Below are 19,872 nucleotides of genomic sequence, written 5' to 3'. Positions count from 1 at the left end.
CAAAAAACCCTAGGTCTCCCCCAACAAACGTTTGAGACTAGCTCCCCTAAATCTAAAGATGGATCAAACGCTGCTGCCCTGCAAGCTCTGATGACAATCCCATGTTGTCCTTTGCAACATGGGATTGTCTGTGCATCCTAAATTTGATATAATCACAAATGACCTGAACTGAACCTGTAGGATGTGATGTGTATATACACCATCAGAGAAAACATGTTCCTCTCTTTATTTTCAACTTTCTTGGGCACATGAAACTAACCATAATTATCTTGAATTTCTGCTTAAGCCTCAAGAAAGAAGGGCATTTTCGCTGGCCAGGTTTAATTCAAATCCATCAAACCTCCTTTGGGGAAGGTTCTCGGGCAGGGTGGAAGGAGAAAGAACTTGCCCAGGTGAAGACCAGCTGGTGGAAACCCTTACACATATGGTTCTCAATTGTAAACTATATGCTGATCTCCACCAGCAATTTCTAGATCAACTCTGTATCCCCAAACGGAAACCAGAGTCAGAGGTCATACGTTTTCTATTATTGGGGAATGATCAGGAGCTCACCAAGTTAGTGGCTAAATATCTCTATCTGGTTTTTTGTCATCGAAATACACTGCAGACGTCTGATCTCCCTGGAGACCAAGAGATGTGACGATAGACTGCTCTGCCTCCTTTCTTTTAGCAAATGTTTTGTGCCACTGGGGAAGTGGTAATTCTGTATTGATTTGTTTTGGATGTTGTATGTGACACTAATAAAAGGTTTGATGAGATTAGATATATACACCAGTAAGTCAAAATATAGGGCAAGTGTGTAGTCTGCCCCTCCTGCACCCACACAGACACAAGTTCATTGCACTTTTACTATTCAGTGGAGGTTTCTGAAGAAGATGAGGGACCATGGTTTCTAGCTTATTAACTTTCACACACCCTTCTCTCTTACACACACACAAATTTGTTGGCATTCACCTGTCTCAAGAGGCAATGGAATTCACCTCTGGAGGTGAAGTCAAACCGCTGGAGAATTCACAGTGCCTGCTGTGTCTGCAGAGACCAGTAACTTATAATTGCTGCCTCCTGTGTTGTTTTTGCTGTGTTAGCAGCACCAAAGTGACCTCTTTGAGGTGCAAGCCTGGACAGTGTGTATGGAGGTCCTGGGCTGCCCAGATAACAGTATCCCCCTCTCGGTCTCACTGATGTGGTCCAAAGGATAGCAGAGCAAAATGTTTGGCACTAGCTTCGCTGAAGGTGTTGCCGGAAGGAGGCATACAATACGTTGTTTTAGGGACTCCAGTCTGGATTTGTGTAAGACTTACACTTTAGCCTTTTCTTCTCCCAAAGAAGATTCACCTGGCAGCATGTACAGATTTTTCCTCAGAGTTTACTTCCCAAGCCTTTCTCATGAATGAATATAGCCACAAGGCAGAAAGGTTTAGGATCAGAGTTTTCCTTCTTCTAGATGGGCTGCCTTCCCAGGTTGACAAGTTCCATCTGTCCCTCATTTCCCTCTACAGCACCCACAATTGGTCTCTTTGACTCAATTCACTGGAGCCTATATTCACATGTTGGCAAATACCAAAGGTTTGAGACCCATCAGCTACACTTCATCTGGTGGTAAAGTTGAAGTTGTAAATGAAATGAAATGCAAACAGGGATAATAATTAATATTCCACCTCTAAACAGAGCATGAGACATGACAATAACACAGATCTGAACCTCATTTTTGAAGCTCTTGCTCACTGCAACTTTCCAGTAAAACAGATGTGCAGGTGAGCATTAACAGTGGTAAATCTACAACGGTGCTGCATGCTAATACCTACAGAAAAGTGTTTCACATGTAGGAATTTTGCAGTGTTTGCAGCACCCAACAAGCATGCTGATGCTTGCTTTATACAGTTTGCTAAATATGACGGCAAGCCAAGATGTGGTAGGTGATGATAACCCAACACAGCCTTGAACCTGTATGACCCAACACTTGAGATTAGCTGTATTTTATAAGCAAAGAACAGGCTGCAAGAGTTATAGATCTATAATGCCTAAATATAAGAAGCGTATTAAATTGCCACTAAACCATGTTATTGTGTACAGTGGATACCTAGGGTGGGTATCCAGTTAAGATTCTCCCTCCCCCCCACCATTAAAAAGACTGATGCATGCAAGCAATTTTCCTCCCAAGTAAACTGTATGTTTCACTTCATCCTCTCTTGCTAGAAGTGAGTGTTGAAAGACGAAGGGACAGGCAATGTGCTTCTGGTGCCAAGGAGAGAGGAGGCAGCATGCTTGCCCTAGAATAGCAACAGCCGTAAATATGGTCATGCTGCTCCTTCACTCGGAGACCCAGATCACATTCCCAGTACCCAGTGGGGCCATTGGCTGCCAGGCATTCAAAGGCTTTGATAAAACATTTGCAAAAGTAGCTGTGGTTAAGAGAGACTTAATTCCTGTCCTGATCAAGCTGACATCAAGCAAAAACAGGAGGAGGGCATATGGTCCCCGAGCAGAGAGTGTTAACTTCTTGGGCCATATATTAAAGCAGCAGCTGACTCAGTGTTTCAAGATATGGGAGTGTGTTCTGCGTGAGAGCTTGCTGTTATTTGTGGCACTGACAGAAGCATGCAACTCCTTGCATAATGAAAAGCGAAGACTGAAAGGGTTCTTTCTCTGCCTCTAATATTCTCTTTGGTGTTACACAACCATCTGTGGTGGAAGTATGAAAGTGTTAACACAAAATGGAGTAGACAAAACCCTCTCAATATTCCATGTATCTCTCTCACTAATTTAAAAATGCTTTCAAATGAGAGAGCACTAGTGATTCCCCCCCTGGGGGGTACGCAGGGGTACTCATGCCCCCTAAACAATGTGTGAATCTTTGTACTTTTGTCCATTTACTGTTTTTATTTTCCCCGATTTGAAGTATAAAATGGTGAGAGTACCCCTAAACATTTTTTTTAAAGATTCAGGTAGGTAGCCATTTTGATATATATATATGTCCAGTAGCACCTTAGGACCAACTAAGTTTGTTCTTGGTATGAGCTTTCATGTGCATTCACACTTCTTCAAATACCTTTTTTTTAAAAAAAGAAAAAAAGCACTGGAGAGCACTATATTTATCCACCATGCACAAATATTTCCAACTATCTTTTCAGTTGGCTGAGAAATGCCTGTGAAATATAAATTCTAAAAGGATGAAATACAGTACTGGTACATGTCTTTTTAAAATATCACCACCTCCAATCACTAACTCTTCCTTTGTTTTGATTTTTTTTTAAATACAACCTGCAGTTTTGCATAGTTGTATTGTGTAGAGGTATAGACAAAACCCTGAGTAATCAGAAAGTTACAGAGCATAGTTGCATTGACTTTGGAGCAATGATACATGAAATCAGTGATATATGAGAAAAGAATTTGGTTTTTGACAACTTTTCAGAGGGCAGGCTGCCTTTATTTTGGGGGTTTTTTGGAAGAGGAAATTAGCCTTGTGAATAGCATTTTGGCTATTGATGTCAAATGAATTCCTGGTTCAGCCGCAGACTCACTGAGGGGCCTAGACATGTTTTCATCTCACCTATTTGGAAAATGGACATCCAGCAGTATTGTTGTAGAATGGGCAGGATAAGACGTGCTTATCTTCCTTGAAACATATGTGCTCTTAGCTACAAATTGCAAAACTTACTGATGGCATGCAATTCAAGTTTTTGACTGGATGCAGTCATGATGCAGTCTTGCCCATAAGCCTTACTATCTCTCTTGTTTCTCTTTTTTCTTCTCCTCGTCCATCTTCTCACACTGCTTTGGTCTCCTTTGCTCTTTGGCAATGTTACTGGCTGTTACATATGGAAGGAAATCGTGGGTGGACTTCCCTCCACTGCCAGAAGTATGCCTCTGAATAGCAGCTTCTGAATCACAAATAGCCCCACATAGAGATCTGGATGGCCACTGTCAGAACCGGATGGTGGCCTTTGAACCGATCCAGCAGGGCTTTCTCATGTTCTCCCTACTTCTTGGCTCAGCCAGACGCATGCCGGCATATCTCCCCCATCCTGACTCAGCTGGCTGAGCTGGGCCCAGTGGATCCCAAACTGGTGTTAATCCTGAAAGAGGAGTGTGGTGAGGGCAGGACCAGAGGGGGTGGGGGAACTTAGGCTGGATTCTAACTCTATTCAGCTCTGTCATGTGACCTGGAAACTCAGCATAAATTAAGCCAGCAAAAAAGGTGGTTTAAGTTGAACAATAGAGTTTGGATCTGGTGTAACTTTACTCCGGTTCCTGGGAATATCCTGGCCGGCCTGTGCTGGAAATCAGGATGCTGGACAAGATAGACCAAGCAGTGCTCCTCTTCTGCCGACACACAATCAAATAAAGGCATTAGATGCATAATTCCATCATCCCCTCCCCGACAGATGAAGCTCTCTTAAGCAGGGATTTGGCCTAAGTGAGCATCATTGTTGGACACAGCCAGGGGTGCCAACTTGAATAAAATATTGTGGGGGCTCGGGTAAGCCCTGCCACACATAATTGATCACATGACATAGTGCACACAAACCATTTGAATGGGGATGGCATACCCTCCAACATTTCTCTGTTGAAAATAGGGACGTACCATTCCATAACGATAATTTTACTATTTATACCCCACACATCTTACTACTGGGTTGCCCAAGCCACTCTGGGCAGCTTCCAACATATATAAAAACATAATAAAACATTTTTTAAAACTTCCCTATATAGGATTGCCTTCAGATGGCTCGGGGGGGGGGTCAGATAACTCCATACTCTTCAACTTTTATCCAATGAAAATAGGGACATCCTAAGGAAGAGTGGAACATTCTGGAATCAAATCAGAAACTGGGACAGCTTCTCTAAATCAGGGATGTCCCTGGAGAATAGGGATACTTCAAGGGTCAGGAATGGCCATCAATTTTGTGGGGGCCCAGCACCCTCAAATATTTTAGTGTGTTAGCTCCCATGGACACAGTTCATTCTTTCTCAGAGGGAAAGATGGGGGCAGATGCCTCTTCTGATAGTGGATGAACTGGGATTTGCTTTCCCTCTCTCCTCCTGCTAACTTTCTTTTCCCTGGTGTATAAAATAATGTATAAAAATTCACTGTTATACAATACAATACAATACAATACAATACAATACAATACAATACAATACAATACAATACAATACAATACAATACATATGATAAAATGTTTTCCCTTTTGGGTTTACTTTTCTCTATGTAATTTGAAAAAAATAGCTAGATGGTCTCTTGAGGATTTTCTGCTTTGCTTCTTTCTATGCTGATATAATAGTCTACTGTGGCCTTGCTGAATGCACGTTGTTATTTCAGACACATGCTGTTGCCTGCTCTATTAATTTCTCCCTCCCATTCTCACACAGGGCACACAGTCAACGTCATTCTCACTTACAAGTCCAGGGTTTGTATTTTCACTGTCTCTTTCCAACTGGATATTTTTAATCTAAGGAGTCTTCAGTAAATGCTGCATTAGTAAATCTGAATTAGCTAACTTTCATTTGCAAATGAAATGAATTGTGGTGATCATATTTTAAATTTAAAAAATCGTGGGGTAGTGGAGTGTTTTGTCCTTTTAGGTAGCTCTGATTCTTCTGTGGACAGTGTGATTTTAATATAAGCATAATAATATCACAAGCAACAGGAAAATCACTTACACAGTTCAATGGGGTTTCAGTGGGAGAGCATGTAAACAGAGTAGATCCATGAATTAATTTAGACTGTCACCCTAAATGAGTCGTTTCAGAGCAGGGTGACTCCTAGAGATCATAAATGTTTTCTGCTGAGTTGCTATATGAATTAAATCACAATAGTTACTTCTCTCATACGATTTTTCATCTAGTTATAATCATGATATTTTAGTTTAAGAGAACATGCATTCATTTGTCTGGTTAGTCAGCCTGCAATCCTTACCACACTTTCCAGGAAATATGTTACACTGAACTTGTTGAGACTCATGAGGAAACATGTATAGGATGACTCTGTTTTTGCTCTTCTGCATTTCTAAGATGAAATGCAATCTAAATTTGAAGCTTTGCCATAGTGAGTACATTAGTTGTTTGGGATGGTTTTTTTTTAATTAAAAAAAAGAAGGCTAGGATAAAGTAAGGTAAGAACAGCAGAATGCATTTATCATTAATGTAATTTCATTATAAATCTTTTTTCAATTGTAGTCTTTGAGATAAACTCTCTTTATTAAAACAAAATGTAGCAATCCCCATATTTTGTACTTAGTAATCAGATCTGAGGCTCATTTCACACAGGCAGCAGATCTGTAGGTAAGATGTCCAGTTTTACGTACCACTCTCACATTGCAGATATAACAGGACCTTATGTGACTTGCCGAGATTACAAAGCAAGTCTGTAAGAGAGCTTGGAAAAATCCCAAGCAATTGCCTGGCCCCTCTCTTAAAAGCAACAACACACGAGAAAGTCCTATGGGACCCAGTGGATCTCACTGCTAAGTATATTTAGGACTTGAAGGGTAGAGTCTTAACTTTGAATCCGGACAACTAGGAAACTGGAGTACGGTATTATGCTACTTAAGTCATGTTATGCATCACGAGGGATACAAAAGTTTCATAATAGACTTCCGGGTTGGTACCTCCGGTAATGGCGGAATTCCTCTGATCGGGAGGAATTTGCCCCATGGGAATCTGGGTCTGGCCGCCATGGTGAAGGCGGAGACCCGTAAAAAATCACAGGCGGGAGAAGCCTGTGAGCGTGGGATTCGGCGGGCACCTTTTGCGCCTCCCCTACTCGTGGGGAAACCCGGTTTTGGGGGTCCGGAGTGACGTGGGGTGAGCGGCGCGGTGCTTCGAATCGTCTGCTTCTTCCACGGAGCGAAGCCACATAGCTGTTGCTGGAGAGCGCTGACTTTTTCCTGTGGACAATTTGATCTTAAAGTAATTACCTGTGAGTAGAGCTGAAGCGGGAGAATTGGATTTTTTAAAAGTTTGATTTGGCATCATAACGGGGCGGTTCAATACAGGAAGTCCGTCTTCCCCTTTTGTAAATAGACTGAAGCAATGAGGCTGCAAGCTGAAGTCTTGGAAAGCCTTCTGTAAAGGACTAAATTTCCACTGGTAAAGAACATTAAACCCCCCCTTGGAGGCAGGAGAAGAGGGGGGAAAGTTGTGGATTGAGTAGGCCTGCAGGAGAGAGTGAAGAGGGCTAAAATACTGCCGCTCTGACTCTGGAAACGGGCTGCTAGCAGGACTGACGTCTTTTGGAATGCTTATTGACAGTGTTTAGAACGTTCATTGACAGCTAGCTAAATAAGAGAAATACATTATTTCTATTGTCTCCGGCTGTTTTTAAAAAGGAGTAAAAGTAACTGAAAATTGAAACTAACTTTGGATTGTTGGAAACTGTGTTTAAAAGAGGACATTACGGATTAATATAAATAGAAACTGTTTCCCCCTAGTGGAAGCCTTTGAAACTGGTTGCTTTACAAGAGCTGGGCTAGGGGAATTTCCAGCTGCAAGATAAAGAACTGTGAGACTCTGGGACTGACCTTGAATTTTTTAAGTGTTATGGCAAATTGAAAGGAAAAAACAGACCAGTCAATTGCTGAAAAAACATTAAGGTCTGGGAGGACTTGGCAGCAATCCAGGAGAGGCTCAACATCAGGCCCCTCTGCCTCTTCTGCTGCTGCTTTTGCATCAGTACACTCAAAATCAAGAGGAATGTCGACAGAAAAAGCCTTAGCGGCTGCATTAATTAAGATAAATGATTCACTGGAACAGCTTAACAAGAAAACAGACGCGATAAACATGAAAGTGGATGCTGCAACTACTAAAATTGACTTAAATACAGAAAGTATAAATAATTTGGGACAAAAGGTGAATACCAATACAGAAACTATCCAGAAATTGATACAGGAATCTACTTTGATATGGCAGACTGCGGAGGAAGCCAGGGAGAAAGCCGTTGCTGCTGAATGTAAAGTAACACAACTTGAGAGAGAGAGAGTCCCAGCCCTACAGAGGCAACTTGATGAACATAAGTTGACGCCTGTTATGATTGAACTCAAAGAAAAACAGATGAATTTGAGGATCAGAGCCCTACCTGAATTGGAGAAGGAAAGCTTGACAGATTTTCTCATACAGGAATCTGCTGACTTTTGGGACTTGGACTTGGGCCAAGAAGAGTTTAGAATTGTGAGGGCCTTCAGACTTGGAAGAGGAGGGAAAAAAGAGAAGAATAGATTAAGAGACTGCTTGATCACCCTTCGAATTAAAGAAGAGAGAGATAGAATCTTGGGTTGGCATTACCAGAAGGACCTAGAAGTACAACAGTCAAGAGTGGACATTTTTAAAGACATCCCGGAATATCTTTTGGATTTTAGGCCTAACTACAGAGATATTGTTGCCCTGCTGAGAAGGAACAAAATCATCTTTAGGTGGGAGTTTCCCCAAGGTCTATCCTTCAGTTTCAAAGGAAGGAAAATAAAAATAAGATCAGTAGACGATAAAGTAAAGTTTTTGTATAAATATGAAGAAGATCTGCAGAAGGGACTTGGAAAAGAGCCAAGAGCATCGGATAGAAGATTACCAGGATGAAGTTGATGGACTATACGGACTATACGGAACTGGTGGAAATGACTGGCAGAATCCGAGACCAGGGAGAAGAGTCGGCGGAAGAAGACTGGAAAAAGTTTAAAGATTATTTATGGAAATACTGTAAATTTAATGAGTGTTAGAAAAATGTTGGAATGAAGTTATATGGCTTTAGTAGAAATGTTATAAGGATTTAAGTATAAATATATTAATAGAGTATTAAAGATGAATGTTAGAAAAATGTTGGAATGAAGTTATACGGCTTTAGTAGAAATGTTATAAGGAATTAAGGATAAACAGATTAATAGAGTATTAAAGGGAATATAAGGTTAGAATGTGCTAAGATAATTACAGGATAGAAAACAGAGGAAGATGGAAAGGAATTGCTGAAACAATTAAAAGAAGTGGAATACAAAAAGGGAGGTGTGAGGAGGTCGTGGAAATAAGATATTGAAATTATTTGATGTGCTTTAAATTGTTCTTGTTTTGTGTTGTTAGTTTAATGTGTTAGTGTTATGTAGTGTTTGTGTATTGTATTGTATTGTATTGTTCTTGTTTTTTATAGTGTTTAAATTGTTGGAAAAGTAATAAATATTATTTTTTTAAAAACACACACACAAAAGTTTCATAATAGCAGCTAAATGGCTTTTGTAGTGTATTTGTGAGCCCTGCTGTTGTTTCTCCATGTCCATCCTTGTATTCCCCTGCTTCCAGATCACATTTTCACATTTATGATTTGAGTGGAGCAGTGAATAGTAGTAAAAGTAGTCTTTTTTCTTTTAAAAGAACTTATCTGAATTGTGACTTCTTAAGCTCCTAGTGCAATATGATAGCACACAATATGACAGTCCAATTTGTACGGCACTTCTGGTATTAAATTGAAATGGTTGCCACCTTCATTGCCAACGAATGAGGTACTGAGGGAGAAAGCAGTGCCCCTATGTCCTTAAAGAGAAATAATTATCGCAGGTGCCTTCAATTTGCTCCAGAACTTCGGTCTGTTCATTACTCTAGACATTTGTTTTTGTACAGAATTATGTACAACTGGGAATACAGGAAGCAACTTCCAAAATGGCTGGGGTTTCTTCCCCAGGAAAATTCCCAAGGGAAACATGGGAAAAGAGCCAAGCAGATTGCAGATTCTACATTGGTCAATGTCATGTAGAAGAGAGATGTGTTTGGAGTTGCAGGGTTTTGTTGTTGTTGTTGCTTTACACATATACACATGATTTATAATTATGTCACATAATATAGTTTATATGCACATTGGGGGTTTCAAGTAAAACTTTCCTCTTTGTGTGTATGCCTTGCATTTTAATATATCTATTATTGTATTATGATTTTACATTGTTGTAAACCACCCTGAGTTAGAGGTAGATACAAAGATATATGGATTCAAAAAGCATATAATTGGTTAACAAAAATTAAAACTCATTCATTTTGAACTTCACACAGATAAAAAACTCCCAAATCCCTTCCATTTCCCCAACCATTTCTCGAAATATGGAGACCTCTTGTGGTCATTCAGGGACATGTTGTTTACTGGATGCATGTTCATCACTCCTACAGGCTGTGTGATTCCTAGAAACAGCAAGAAATCTTGAGGAATCTTGATAATAGGCAAGAGTGTACTTCATCAGAAGCTGTTTCTTATCAAAGTAAGTTAGTACCACAGTATATGTATTTGTCTTTAAGGCAGGGATGGAGAACCTATGTCTCTCCAGGGGTTGTTGGACATCAGCTCCAGCTAGCATGGCCAGTGGTCAAGAATGATGGGACTTGTAGTACAGCAACATGTGGAGGGCCAAGGGTTCCCAATCCCTGTTTTAAATTGTTGTAGAACTCTTCCTTTTTCTGGCTACGTTTCTATAATTTATTCATCTAGATTTAATGTGTCTGATTAATAATACCCTTGCATATAAATAATATAAATATAAATATAAATAATATAAATATAAATATAAATATAAATATAAATAATATAAACAAATATAAATAATGTTTCTGACAATGCAATCCTATTCATATCTACTCAGAAGAAAGCTTCATTGACTTCAATAGGACTTACTCCCAAGTTAATTCAGTACAGGATTGCAGTTTGACACTCTTATTAAGGAAGTTGGCTAATCTAGAGTTCCATCATCAAATTTTGGTCTTGTGTTGATAGATTTTGCATCACCATTTTTCACTTTCTGAATGTTGCCCTTATTCAGAACATCGGTAGTAGCCAGATGTAGACAGTGTCTCACAATACATCCCCTATTGTGTTTGCATATAGTCTATTTAACATTACTTAACATTGCTCTTTCCTTTTTTTAATATTCTTGAAGGGCTCCCCACCTTTCTTTATAGGCTGACTATGGTAGCCTACAGAAAATAAAACATCTGATTCATGCACACAAACAATTCTGCTCCCTAGGTTTTAAAACATATTTATTTTTGTTTGTAATTTCCACCCTGCTGTCAGCAGTACAAATTTTATTTGACATCATTAAATGCATGCTAATGCTGAAATAAAATATGGTCTGAAGCTCAACATCAAAAAAATGAAGATCATGGCCACTGGTCCCATCACCTCCTGGCAAATAGAAGGGGAAGAAATAGAGGCAGTGAGAGATTTTACTTTTTTGGGCTCCATGATCACTGCAGATGGTGACAGCAGTCATGAAATTAAAAGATGCCTGCTCCTTGGGAGAAAGGCAATGGCAAACCTAGACAGCATCTTAAAAAGCAGAGACATCACCTTGCCAACAAAGGTCCGTATAGTTAAAGCCATGGTTTTCCCAGTAGTGATGTATGGAAGTGAGAGCTGGACCATAAAGAAGGCTGATCGCTGAAGGATTGATGCTTTTGAATTATGGTGCTGGAGGAGACTCTTGAGAGTCCCATGGACTGCAGGAAGATCAAACGTATCCATTCTTAAGGAAATCAGCCCTGAGTTCTCACTGGAAGGACAGATTGTGAAGTTGAGGCTCCAATACTTTGGCCACCTCATGAGAAGAGAAGACTCCCTGGAAAAGACCTTGATGTTGGGAAAGATTGAGGGCACAAGGAGAAGGGGACGACAGAGGGTGAGATGGTTGGACAGTATTCTCGAAGCTACAAACTGCGGGAGGCAGTGGAAGACAGGAGTGCCTGGCGTGCTCTGGTCCATGGGGTCATGAAGAGTCGGACACGACTAAATGACTAAACAACAGCAACAATGCTGAAATATGAAAAAAAAATTATATGCAACCTTCTTTGACAAAAGCAAGGTAAATTAATCAACATGGACTGTAATGAGGAACCATTAAAATTCAAGGAAAGAGTTTAATCAAATTGTAGAAGCAGAGGAATGGAAGGCTGAGCTTGCAAGGGATTAGTGTAGCTTCCTGTGCTCTCTTTAAAAATCTTCTCTTTGGGGAACTTACCTCCTTTCTCAACATGTGAAAATCAGATAAAATAATTCTTGGAGGGCTGTCTGGCAATCAGGTTTTTGCTGCTTCAAATTTAAATTCTTGACTGGAATCACAATGTCTTGCCTTCATTTTTATTTTTTATTTTTTGCAAATTAGAAAATAGGATACAAGAGAACCCTCTTCCAATTCTTTGTGTTCTGCATTTATATAGGTTCTTTTGTTGTTGTTCTCCCTCTGTGCCTCTTTTAAATCTCCCTAGGTTCAAACTGATGGCAATTTCAACACTTCTCCCATTTCAGGTTCCAAGGGAGTCTAAGGGCATCGTCAGAACAGCAGCTTCATCTGTCAGCAGTGAGCATGCTCAGTCCATGGAGCAGACTCAGTAACGACGAGAGAACAAAATCTCATAGGTAGAATCTCGGAGTGGTGAGTTGAGCCGAGAGAAAAGGTGAAATGGCAGAAGAGAAGGAGGACCAGGCTGCAGGGGAAATGCCTCCAGCTGAAGTATATTTGAAGACAGATGACAAACTGATCCTCTATCATTGGACTCAGTCCTTCAGTTCCCAAAAGGTGAGTAGCTAGTGTGGCTGTTTCTAAGAATGTCAGATTTCAGAACCCGGACAGCTCCCTCTGTATGTTTTGCCCACCTAAAAGGTGGTTGCTGGGTATGGATGGACACTCTGTTTATCTAAATGCAGCTGTGAGAATGCATTTGGAGAAGAAAGCAGGGAGAAGGGAGAGTAGGGAAAGGTGAGGCCAGTGTGCTTCTTAAACAGGCCTCAGAGCCCTTACAATTGTCATAGTCTAGGGATAGCCAATGTGTTGCCCTTCAGATGTTATTAGACTTCAGTTCCCACCAGCTCAAGCCAGCATGGCCAAGGGTCAGGGATGATGGGAGCTGTAGTCCAACAACATCTAGAATGGACCACACTGACTACCTGTCATAGAATTTTATTCAATTTAAAACAGTTAGCTGTTTCCAAGAATAAATAAATTGATCAGCAAAAGGGAGAAACAATATTTGCTTGCTTCTTCATACATGGTTTTCTTTACAGAGACCACAGAGTGCACTTAGGAAATTAATGGGTATCATGTTGTGAGCATGTCCCTACCAGAAGCCACCTGCAATGCTGAACCAAATTAAATAGTATGTTACTCATTTTCAAAACAGCAGCAGCAGCAGCAGCAACAGCAACAAATTAATTAATTAATGTTATATGTATAATGTTTTAATAATGCTGTTAGTTTCAGATTCTTCATCTGTATTTCCAAACTCTATTAATAGGAAATGCGTATTTTTAATAGGACAGCTGTAAATCGTCAACAAGAATGTTCACATATATTTTTCAGGTGCGTTTGGTGATTGCTGAAAAGGGACTGAAATGTGAAGAGCATGATGTAAGCCTCCCACTGAGTGAACACAACGAGCCTTGGTTTATGCGTTTAAATGCATCTGGAGAAGTCCCTGTACTTGTCCACAGAGAAAACATAATTTGTGATGCAACTCAGATTGTTGACTATCTTGAAGAAACTTTTGTGAATGGTAAGAAGAGTACTTTGGTGATTTTTCGTAATGTAAATGTTGGGTGTGAATTACACCTTGCTGCATGAGGATTTGTTTACAGGTGCCCAAACGATTGCCTAAATGTTACCGATTGTCTACAGATGCCCAAATGCTTCCAGGAGGGTCACATAATGTGCAGTTTAGTCCTTGTGGCACACTGAAAAATGGGGTTAGGAAACTTTGTGGGATGGGTTTGGGATAAAAATTATAGCCACTCTTTGACATGGGTTATGATTTTATTACTCCCATCTCTCTCATAGTTCATTTGCCCATTATTGTCTACTGTGACTAGTAGCTCTCTAGGGACTTTGGCAGGAGATTTCCCTATCAGCTGTTTCCTGATCCTTTTAACTAGAAGCAACAGGGATTGAACCTGGGATCCCCTGCAAAGAAAGCTTGTGCAGTACCACTGAATGAGGTAATAGTGCTCTCCTACTATTGCCTGAAAGCATTAAGGTTTGCAATTGAGCCTTCTCCAATCACAGTATTGCAGTGACTAAGACTTTAAACTTTGATCCTTCAATTTTATTCTCACCATCATCTTTGTATATCTATCTATCTATCATCTATCTATCTATCTATCTATCTATCTATCTATCTATCTATCTATCTCTATCATCTATATCTATCTATCTATCTATCATCAATATCTATATCTATCTATCTATCTATCTATCTATCTATCTATCTATCTATCTATCTATCTCTATCTATCTGTATCTATCTATCTATCTATCTATCTATCTATCTATCTATCTATCTATCTATCATCATCTATCTCTATCTCTATCTCTATCTCTATCTCTATCATCTCTATCTCTATCATCTCTATCTCTATCTCTATCTCTATCTCTATCATCTCTATCTCTATCATCTCTATCTCTATCATATCTATCTATCTATCTATCTATCTATCTATCTATCTATCTATCTATCTAATCTATCTAATTTTTCACCCCAGAAAACATCCCAAGGCTGATTCCAGAAGAAGGGAGCATGTACTATCCCAGGGTTCAGCACTACAGAGAGCTCCTGGATTCCTTGCCAATGGATGCTTATACACACGGATGCATCCTACATCCTGAATTAGCAGTAGATTCTATGATCCCAGCTTACGCCACAACTAGAATTCGTAGTATGTACCATTGTCTGATGAGAACTCTGCTTGTGCTGTGTTAGATAGAATGCTTTAACTCTATTTTTGTGTGTTTATCATAAAACTATTTCCGTTGACAATAACAAAACCATTTTTTTTTAAAAAATACTGTTTTCCATCAAATTAATTATAGTGTATTTAGGGGTTAAATCTGCATCAGTGATAGAGAGGTGTTTATACTTAAAGTATGTCAGATATTGGAGCAGGCAGACAACGCACATTTGGCAAGTTCTTAAATCAAAGAGTTTCTAACTGATATGTTCTAATATATAGCTGTACTGAAGTATTTTGATGGACGTGGTTTATTAGCTTTTAATGAGTTCATTGTTTCTTCAGGCCAAATAGGCAATACTGAGTCTGAATTAAAGAAACTTGCAGAAGAAAACCCAGATCTTCAAGATGCCTATATAGCGAAGCAGAAACGTCTTAAAGTAAGAATGGACAATATCTGACAGTCAAAAACCCAACTTAGAATGCTACTGTTCCTTTTGGATGTGATATTAATGTGATATATTTCTTGTCATTGCATGTATGTATCTTCAGAAGAAGTCAAGGTTAAGGGGAATGTTTTGTAATAGCTCTGCTTTTGTGGCCACACTCCTTGCTATTACTGTTGCTTGTTTGTTCTATGCTTGTATTGGTGTTGTTATGCAACCAGTAGTGGGTTCCAGTTTTGCTCACTTTCTTTCCAAATACAGTGGTGCCTCGCAAGACGAAATTAATCCGTTCTGCGAGTCTCTTTGTCTTGCGGTTTTTTTGTCTTGCGAAGCACGGCTATTAGCGGCTATTAGCGGCTTAGCGGCTATTAACGGCTTAGCAGCTTAGCGGCTATTAACGGCTTAGCGGCTTTAAGAAAAAGGAAACAAACTCGCAAGAACTTGCAAGAACTCGCAAGACGTTTCATCTTGTGAAGCAAGCCCATAGGGAAATTCGTCTTGTGGAACGACTCAAAAAACGGAAAACTCTTTCGTCTTGCGCGTTTTTCGTCTTGAGAGGCATTCGTCTTGCGAGGTACCACTGTACTGAGCATTGCTGCTGGTTCCTGAGAGGGGCAGGGCCTGGAGAGTTCAGCAGAGTGTTGCCTGGTGATCATGCCAAACGAACTCTCTTGTTGCTGCACCCACACTGCACTCCCCATATCTTGCCCCTCCACCTCTCAGGAACCAGCAACAACACTCTGTGTTTGAAAGTCAGGTGAGCAGTGCTATTCTAGCTACGACACTCCACTGATCACTACTGGATGCATAGATGCCTGGCTTATGACACTATACTATGCATGCTTCCTCGGAAGTAAAACTCAATATGTTCAATGGGGCTTACTCCCAGGAAATAGGACTGCAGATTAAATATATAATCTATTTATTTTCCTTAGTCTAAACTGATGGATCATGATAACATAAAGTATTTACAGAAAATATTGGATGAGCTGGAAAAAGTTTTGGATCAAGTTGAGACTGAGCTGCAAAGAAGGAATGAAGAGACTCCAGGTAGGAAAATTTCATATTTAGTTCTTGGTCAGTATGTAGCTGTCTCAGTTAAAGCATTGCATGTTGTTCGATATATTGGCACTGCACATCAGACATTTGATCAGCACATGGAAAGTTCATTTTAAAAAGAAACTAGTTCCTTCCAAGCACTGCAATTGGTTAAGTCAAAGGTTCCCAGTGTTTTCTTGTTCAAGCACTTTTGTTGCTTTAAGATTGAAGATTTAGAAATGCAAATAAACAAACAATTTAATGCCTTTTCCAGGAACAATCTGGGGCTGGTGGCTATTTGAGCATAATAGAGAAAACAGTGACAGAAACATAAGACCAAGGTCCTTCTCATCTTATTACTTTTTATTAACACCTAACTTTTTTTTTAACCTTCATTCTGATTAGAAAATGGACACCAGCCTTGGCTCTGCGGTCAGTTTTTCAGCTTGGCCGATGTATCCCTTGCTGTTACATTGCATCGACTGAAGTTCATTGGACTGGCAAGGAGAAACTGGGGGAACGGAAAGCGGCCTAACTTGGAAGCCTATTATGACCGTGTCTTGAAGAGAAAAGCATTCCACAAGGTTTTAGGACATGTCAACAACATATTAATCTCTGCAGTTCTTCCAACTGCATTTCGAGTGGCCAAGAAGAGGGCACCAAGGATTTTTGGCACCACTCTTTTGGTTGGCTTCTTAGCTGGAATTGGGTATTTTGCTTTGGTGTGTCTCCGGAGGAGGTTTCCCAATGTGCTGTCATCCATTAGAGCAAGGCAAAGTTATCTGTAGATGTTTCTTGCCAAACTGTGAAAGGACCACCAATTACACCAAGGATGTAATGGGCCACAATATTGTTATATATTAGTACAGGGGTTGCCAACATGGCACCCTCCAGGTGTGGTCGGACTACAATCCTCATCAGCCAACTCTCATGGCCATTAGTAAGGGATGATGAGAGTTGTAGTCCAGCCACATCAGCGGGCACCATATTGGCTACCCCATATGAGTAGATTTCTGCTGTCGCACAGGTACTTATAGAAATGAAATCTTGAAGAAAAATGAAAGAATAGCTTGGATCTGGAGTACTGGGAGCAGAAAACTATGGAATGGGATTTCCCTTTCTACTGCTAAAAAAAATCTCTCTGGATGGTTGAGGGCCCCTTCTGAGCAGCACAGGATGGGGCATAGTGCCAGAAGAAGGTTGGATTACCCAAAGTTGTGGGAGGGGAAAGGACCATACACATTGCACAAATGGTGCTCTGCTCATGTAATGACTTGGGTTAACTTCCACATGATTTGGGTCAACTTCTCATCCTCTCAACTCATGCTGTTCAGGAGGGCATTTGGAGCTGCAGGGGGGTAAAATATAATGGGATAATCTCCAGGCTTCTTTCTGCTTCCAGTACTCAAGATTCTAGCTGATATAACTTCCTTTTCAAATTGTGGCTCATATGGCAATATGCAGTTGGAAAGAATATACAACCCCCCCTCTCCCATCTCTCTCTCTCTCTCTCTCTCTCAAAAGCCATTCCTTAATATTTTACTTTATGTGGTCTTTGGCAATTCAACATTTCTCATCATTCAGTGTGATCAGCCCTCTGCTAATCCACCACTTATATATTATGTAAATTTGGCCCTTCTAAAAATTGGGAGCTTTACATCAATTATATGTTGCACCATGGCTGGATTAAAACACATTTTCCTAAAACACCAGTTAGTTGAATGTACTTTGTCAGAGCAGCACACATTTAAATCACATTAGGAAAGCACATGAAAAGTAGATTGTTATTAGGAACATAGCAGACGGGTTTCAAGGCACAAATAACAGTTAGGCACTGGACCTCTGTGGATTGTCCATTAGGAGGAGACACCTTGATGGAATTTGTGCCTTGATTATTCTTTGCACAGGAGTGTCATGCATCATCAGTCTATTCTGAAGCACTGTGCATCATGCATTGGATATTGTGAGTGTAAATCAATAGGTGTGTTGCTTTTCTATGTAAGCATATTTTTTGTGCCTGTGTATGAATGTAGCCCATAATGTGCCTCAGAAAATGTCCTCTCCACAAATATAATTTCTTCAGAAAAGACACACACACACATTTGTAAATAGATTTGTGTCCAATGAACTGTATTTCGCTTTCTGATTAAAATTGGTTTAGTGTGGGGTAATTATATTTTAGATCTGGAAAGGGTGTGAAGGCTATCTGGCACTGGGGTCTGATATCCCTTGCTAATCCTACTCAGAGTAGATCCACTGAAGTTAATGGAAACAGCTAACTTCGGCTGATTAATTTCAGTGGGTCTTCTTTGAGTAGGACTCAGTTGAATTCAACCCTGGGACAGGATCTTCTGTTCTGTGGAACAGGTCTTCCAAATATCAGAAGAAGCCACTTGTATTACCCAACCTTTTCCCCTGGAGTGGGAAGTGTTCACACATATGTATGTAACCCTTAGGCTACATAAATAAAGCAGGTTGAACCAAGATGCACTGTGTCAGAGGTGGCTGTAGGACAAATGATTTGTTTTGAGTAAAACAAACCCAGATGACTCAAGGAAAGCATACTGTGCCATATGATACAGGGAAATGCAAATCCCCGTCCTCCTGCAGCAAATTTGATTTAGAAAAGAGTTCGTTTTCAGATCACAAACATTGCATTGTCAGACTGTATGTGCGAAAACCAAGGGAAAGTTTTCTCAGCATTTTTACACCAAGCCTTTTTGTTCAGTACTGCATGTTCAGTTGCACTAATCTTTGCTCTAACAAAGGGCATTGTTAAGGCATGACACCATATATTTGTTTTATTAGGCACCCACCCTCCTTCCAAGAGCTTATATTACCTCCAGAAGTAAATATCACCAATTTCGATATGGGAATTATTCCCAGATATAACAGTAGTCTCATAACAACCTTATGAGACAGCTTAGGTGGAGAGATTGCAACTTTCCCAAAGCCACCTACAGGTTTCATAGGTGAACTTAGGTTTCACACACACAACTGTTAGTCAGTGGTTTCTTCAACTCATCAAACTTGACTTTCCCACATATGCTCTGCTTTTTGAAGCTCCTCATCCTAGACAAACCTGCTGATCATGCCAATGGCCCATGTAATCCAGCATGCTAGTCTCATAATGGCCAACCAGATGCCTTTGGTAAACCTGCAAGCAGGACATAAGCACATGGCTGACAAAGAGCTGCCAAGGGAGATGCAATTGGAAGGGGAAATCTGAGAAGTCGCAGTGCATAAATGGCAATGTCTGACTAAGTTTACAGAGAAAACTTTGGATCCCATCCCTACATCTTCCAATTTAATTCACTAATGATTAGAATCAGAAAAGGAGATAGGATTTAGCTATTTTAAAAATCCCACTCCTGACAGCTGTTTATTTCATTTTGGGCTAGCTGGTCACATATCCTATTCCATTCTAGGTGGGCGGGTTGTGGTTTGGCTGGATTGTCACTGTCAAGTGACATCCTTTGGGGGTTCTGAAAGAGACCTTGCTGGCAGACCAGTTTGTCTTCTTGTACTGCAGGCACACAGAAACTGAAGCAGCAGAAAGCAAAGACTTGAGATAGGCTGGGTATAGTGTTCTGTTTCTATCGATGAGCAGTGTCATGGCTCATGATCCTGGGATCTTGCAGTGTATGTTACCCAGCCCAGTGTCGTCTTCTTTTTAGGCAGCCCAAGAGCATGAAGCCCTCTTATTTTTGA

General features: G+C 40.3%; 1 protein-coding gene across 1 annotated transcript; it reads left to right on the top strand.

Moving 5' to 3' along the window:
• Positions 1-2,653: 2,653 nt before the first annotated feature.
• On the top strand, positions 2,654-18,315 carry GDAP1 (ganglioside induced differentiation associated protein 1). The gene is made up of 9 exons (XM_081874580.1): positions 2,654-2,746; positions 5,374-5,411; positions 10,138-10,226; positions 12,266-12,536; positions 13,317-13,509; positions 14,492-14,665; positions 15,023-15,117; positions 16,059-16,173; positions 16,567-18,315. The coding sequence occupies exons 4-9, from the start codon at positions 12,420-12,422 to the stop codon at positions 16,947-16,949; spliced, it is 1,077 nt and encodes a 358-aa protein (XP_081730706.1). The 5' UTR covers positions 2,654-2,746; positions 5,374-5,411; positions 10,138-10,226; positions 12,266-12,419; the 3' UTR covers positions 16,950-18,315.
• The last annotated feature ends 1,557 nt before the right edge of the window (positions 18,316-19,872 follow it).

The sequence above is a fragment of the Podarcis erhardii genome, assembly GCF_964252035.2.
Source record: "Podarcis erhardii genome assembly, chromosome: 8".
NCBI lineage: Eukaryota > Metazoa > Chordata > Lepidosauria > Squamata > Lacertidae > Podarcis > Podarcis erhardii.
This window is presented reverse-complemented; position numbering and strand designations above follow the sequence as displayed.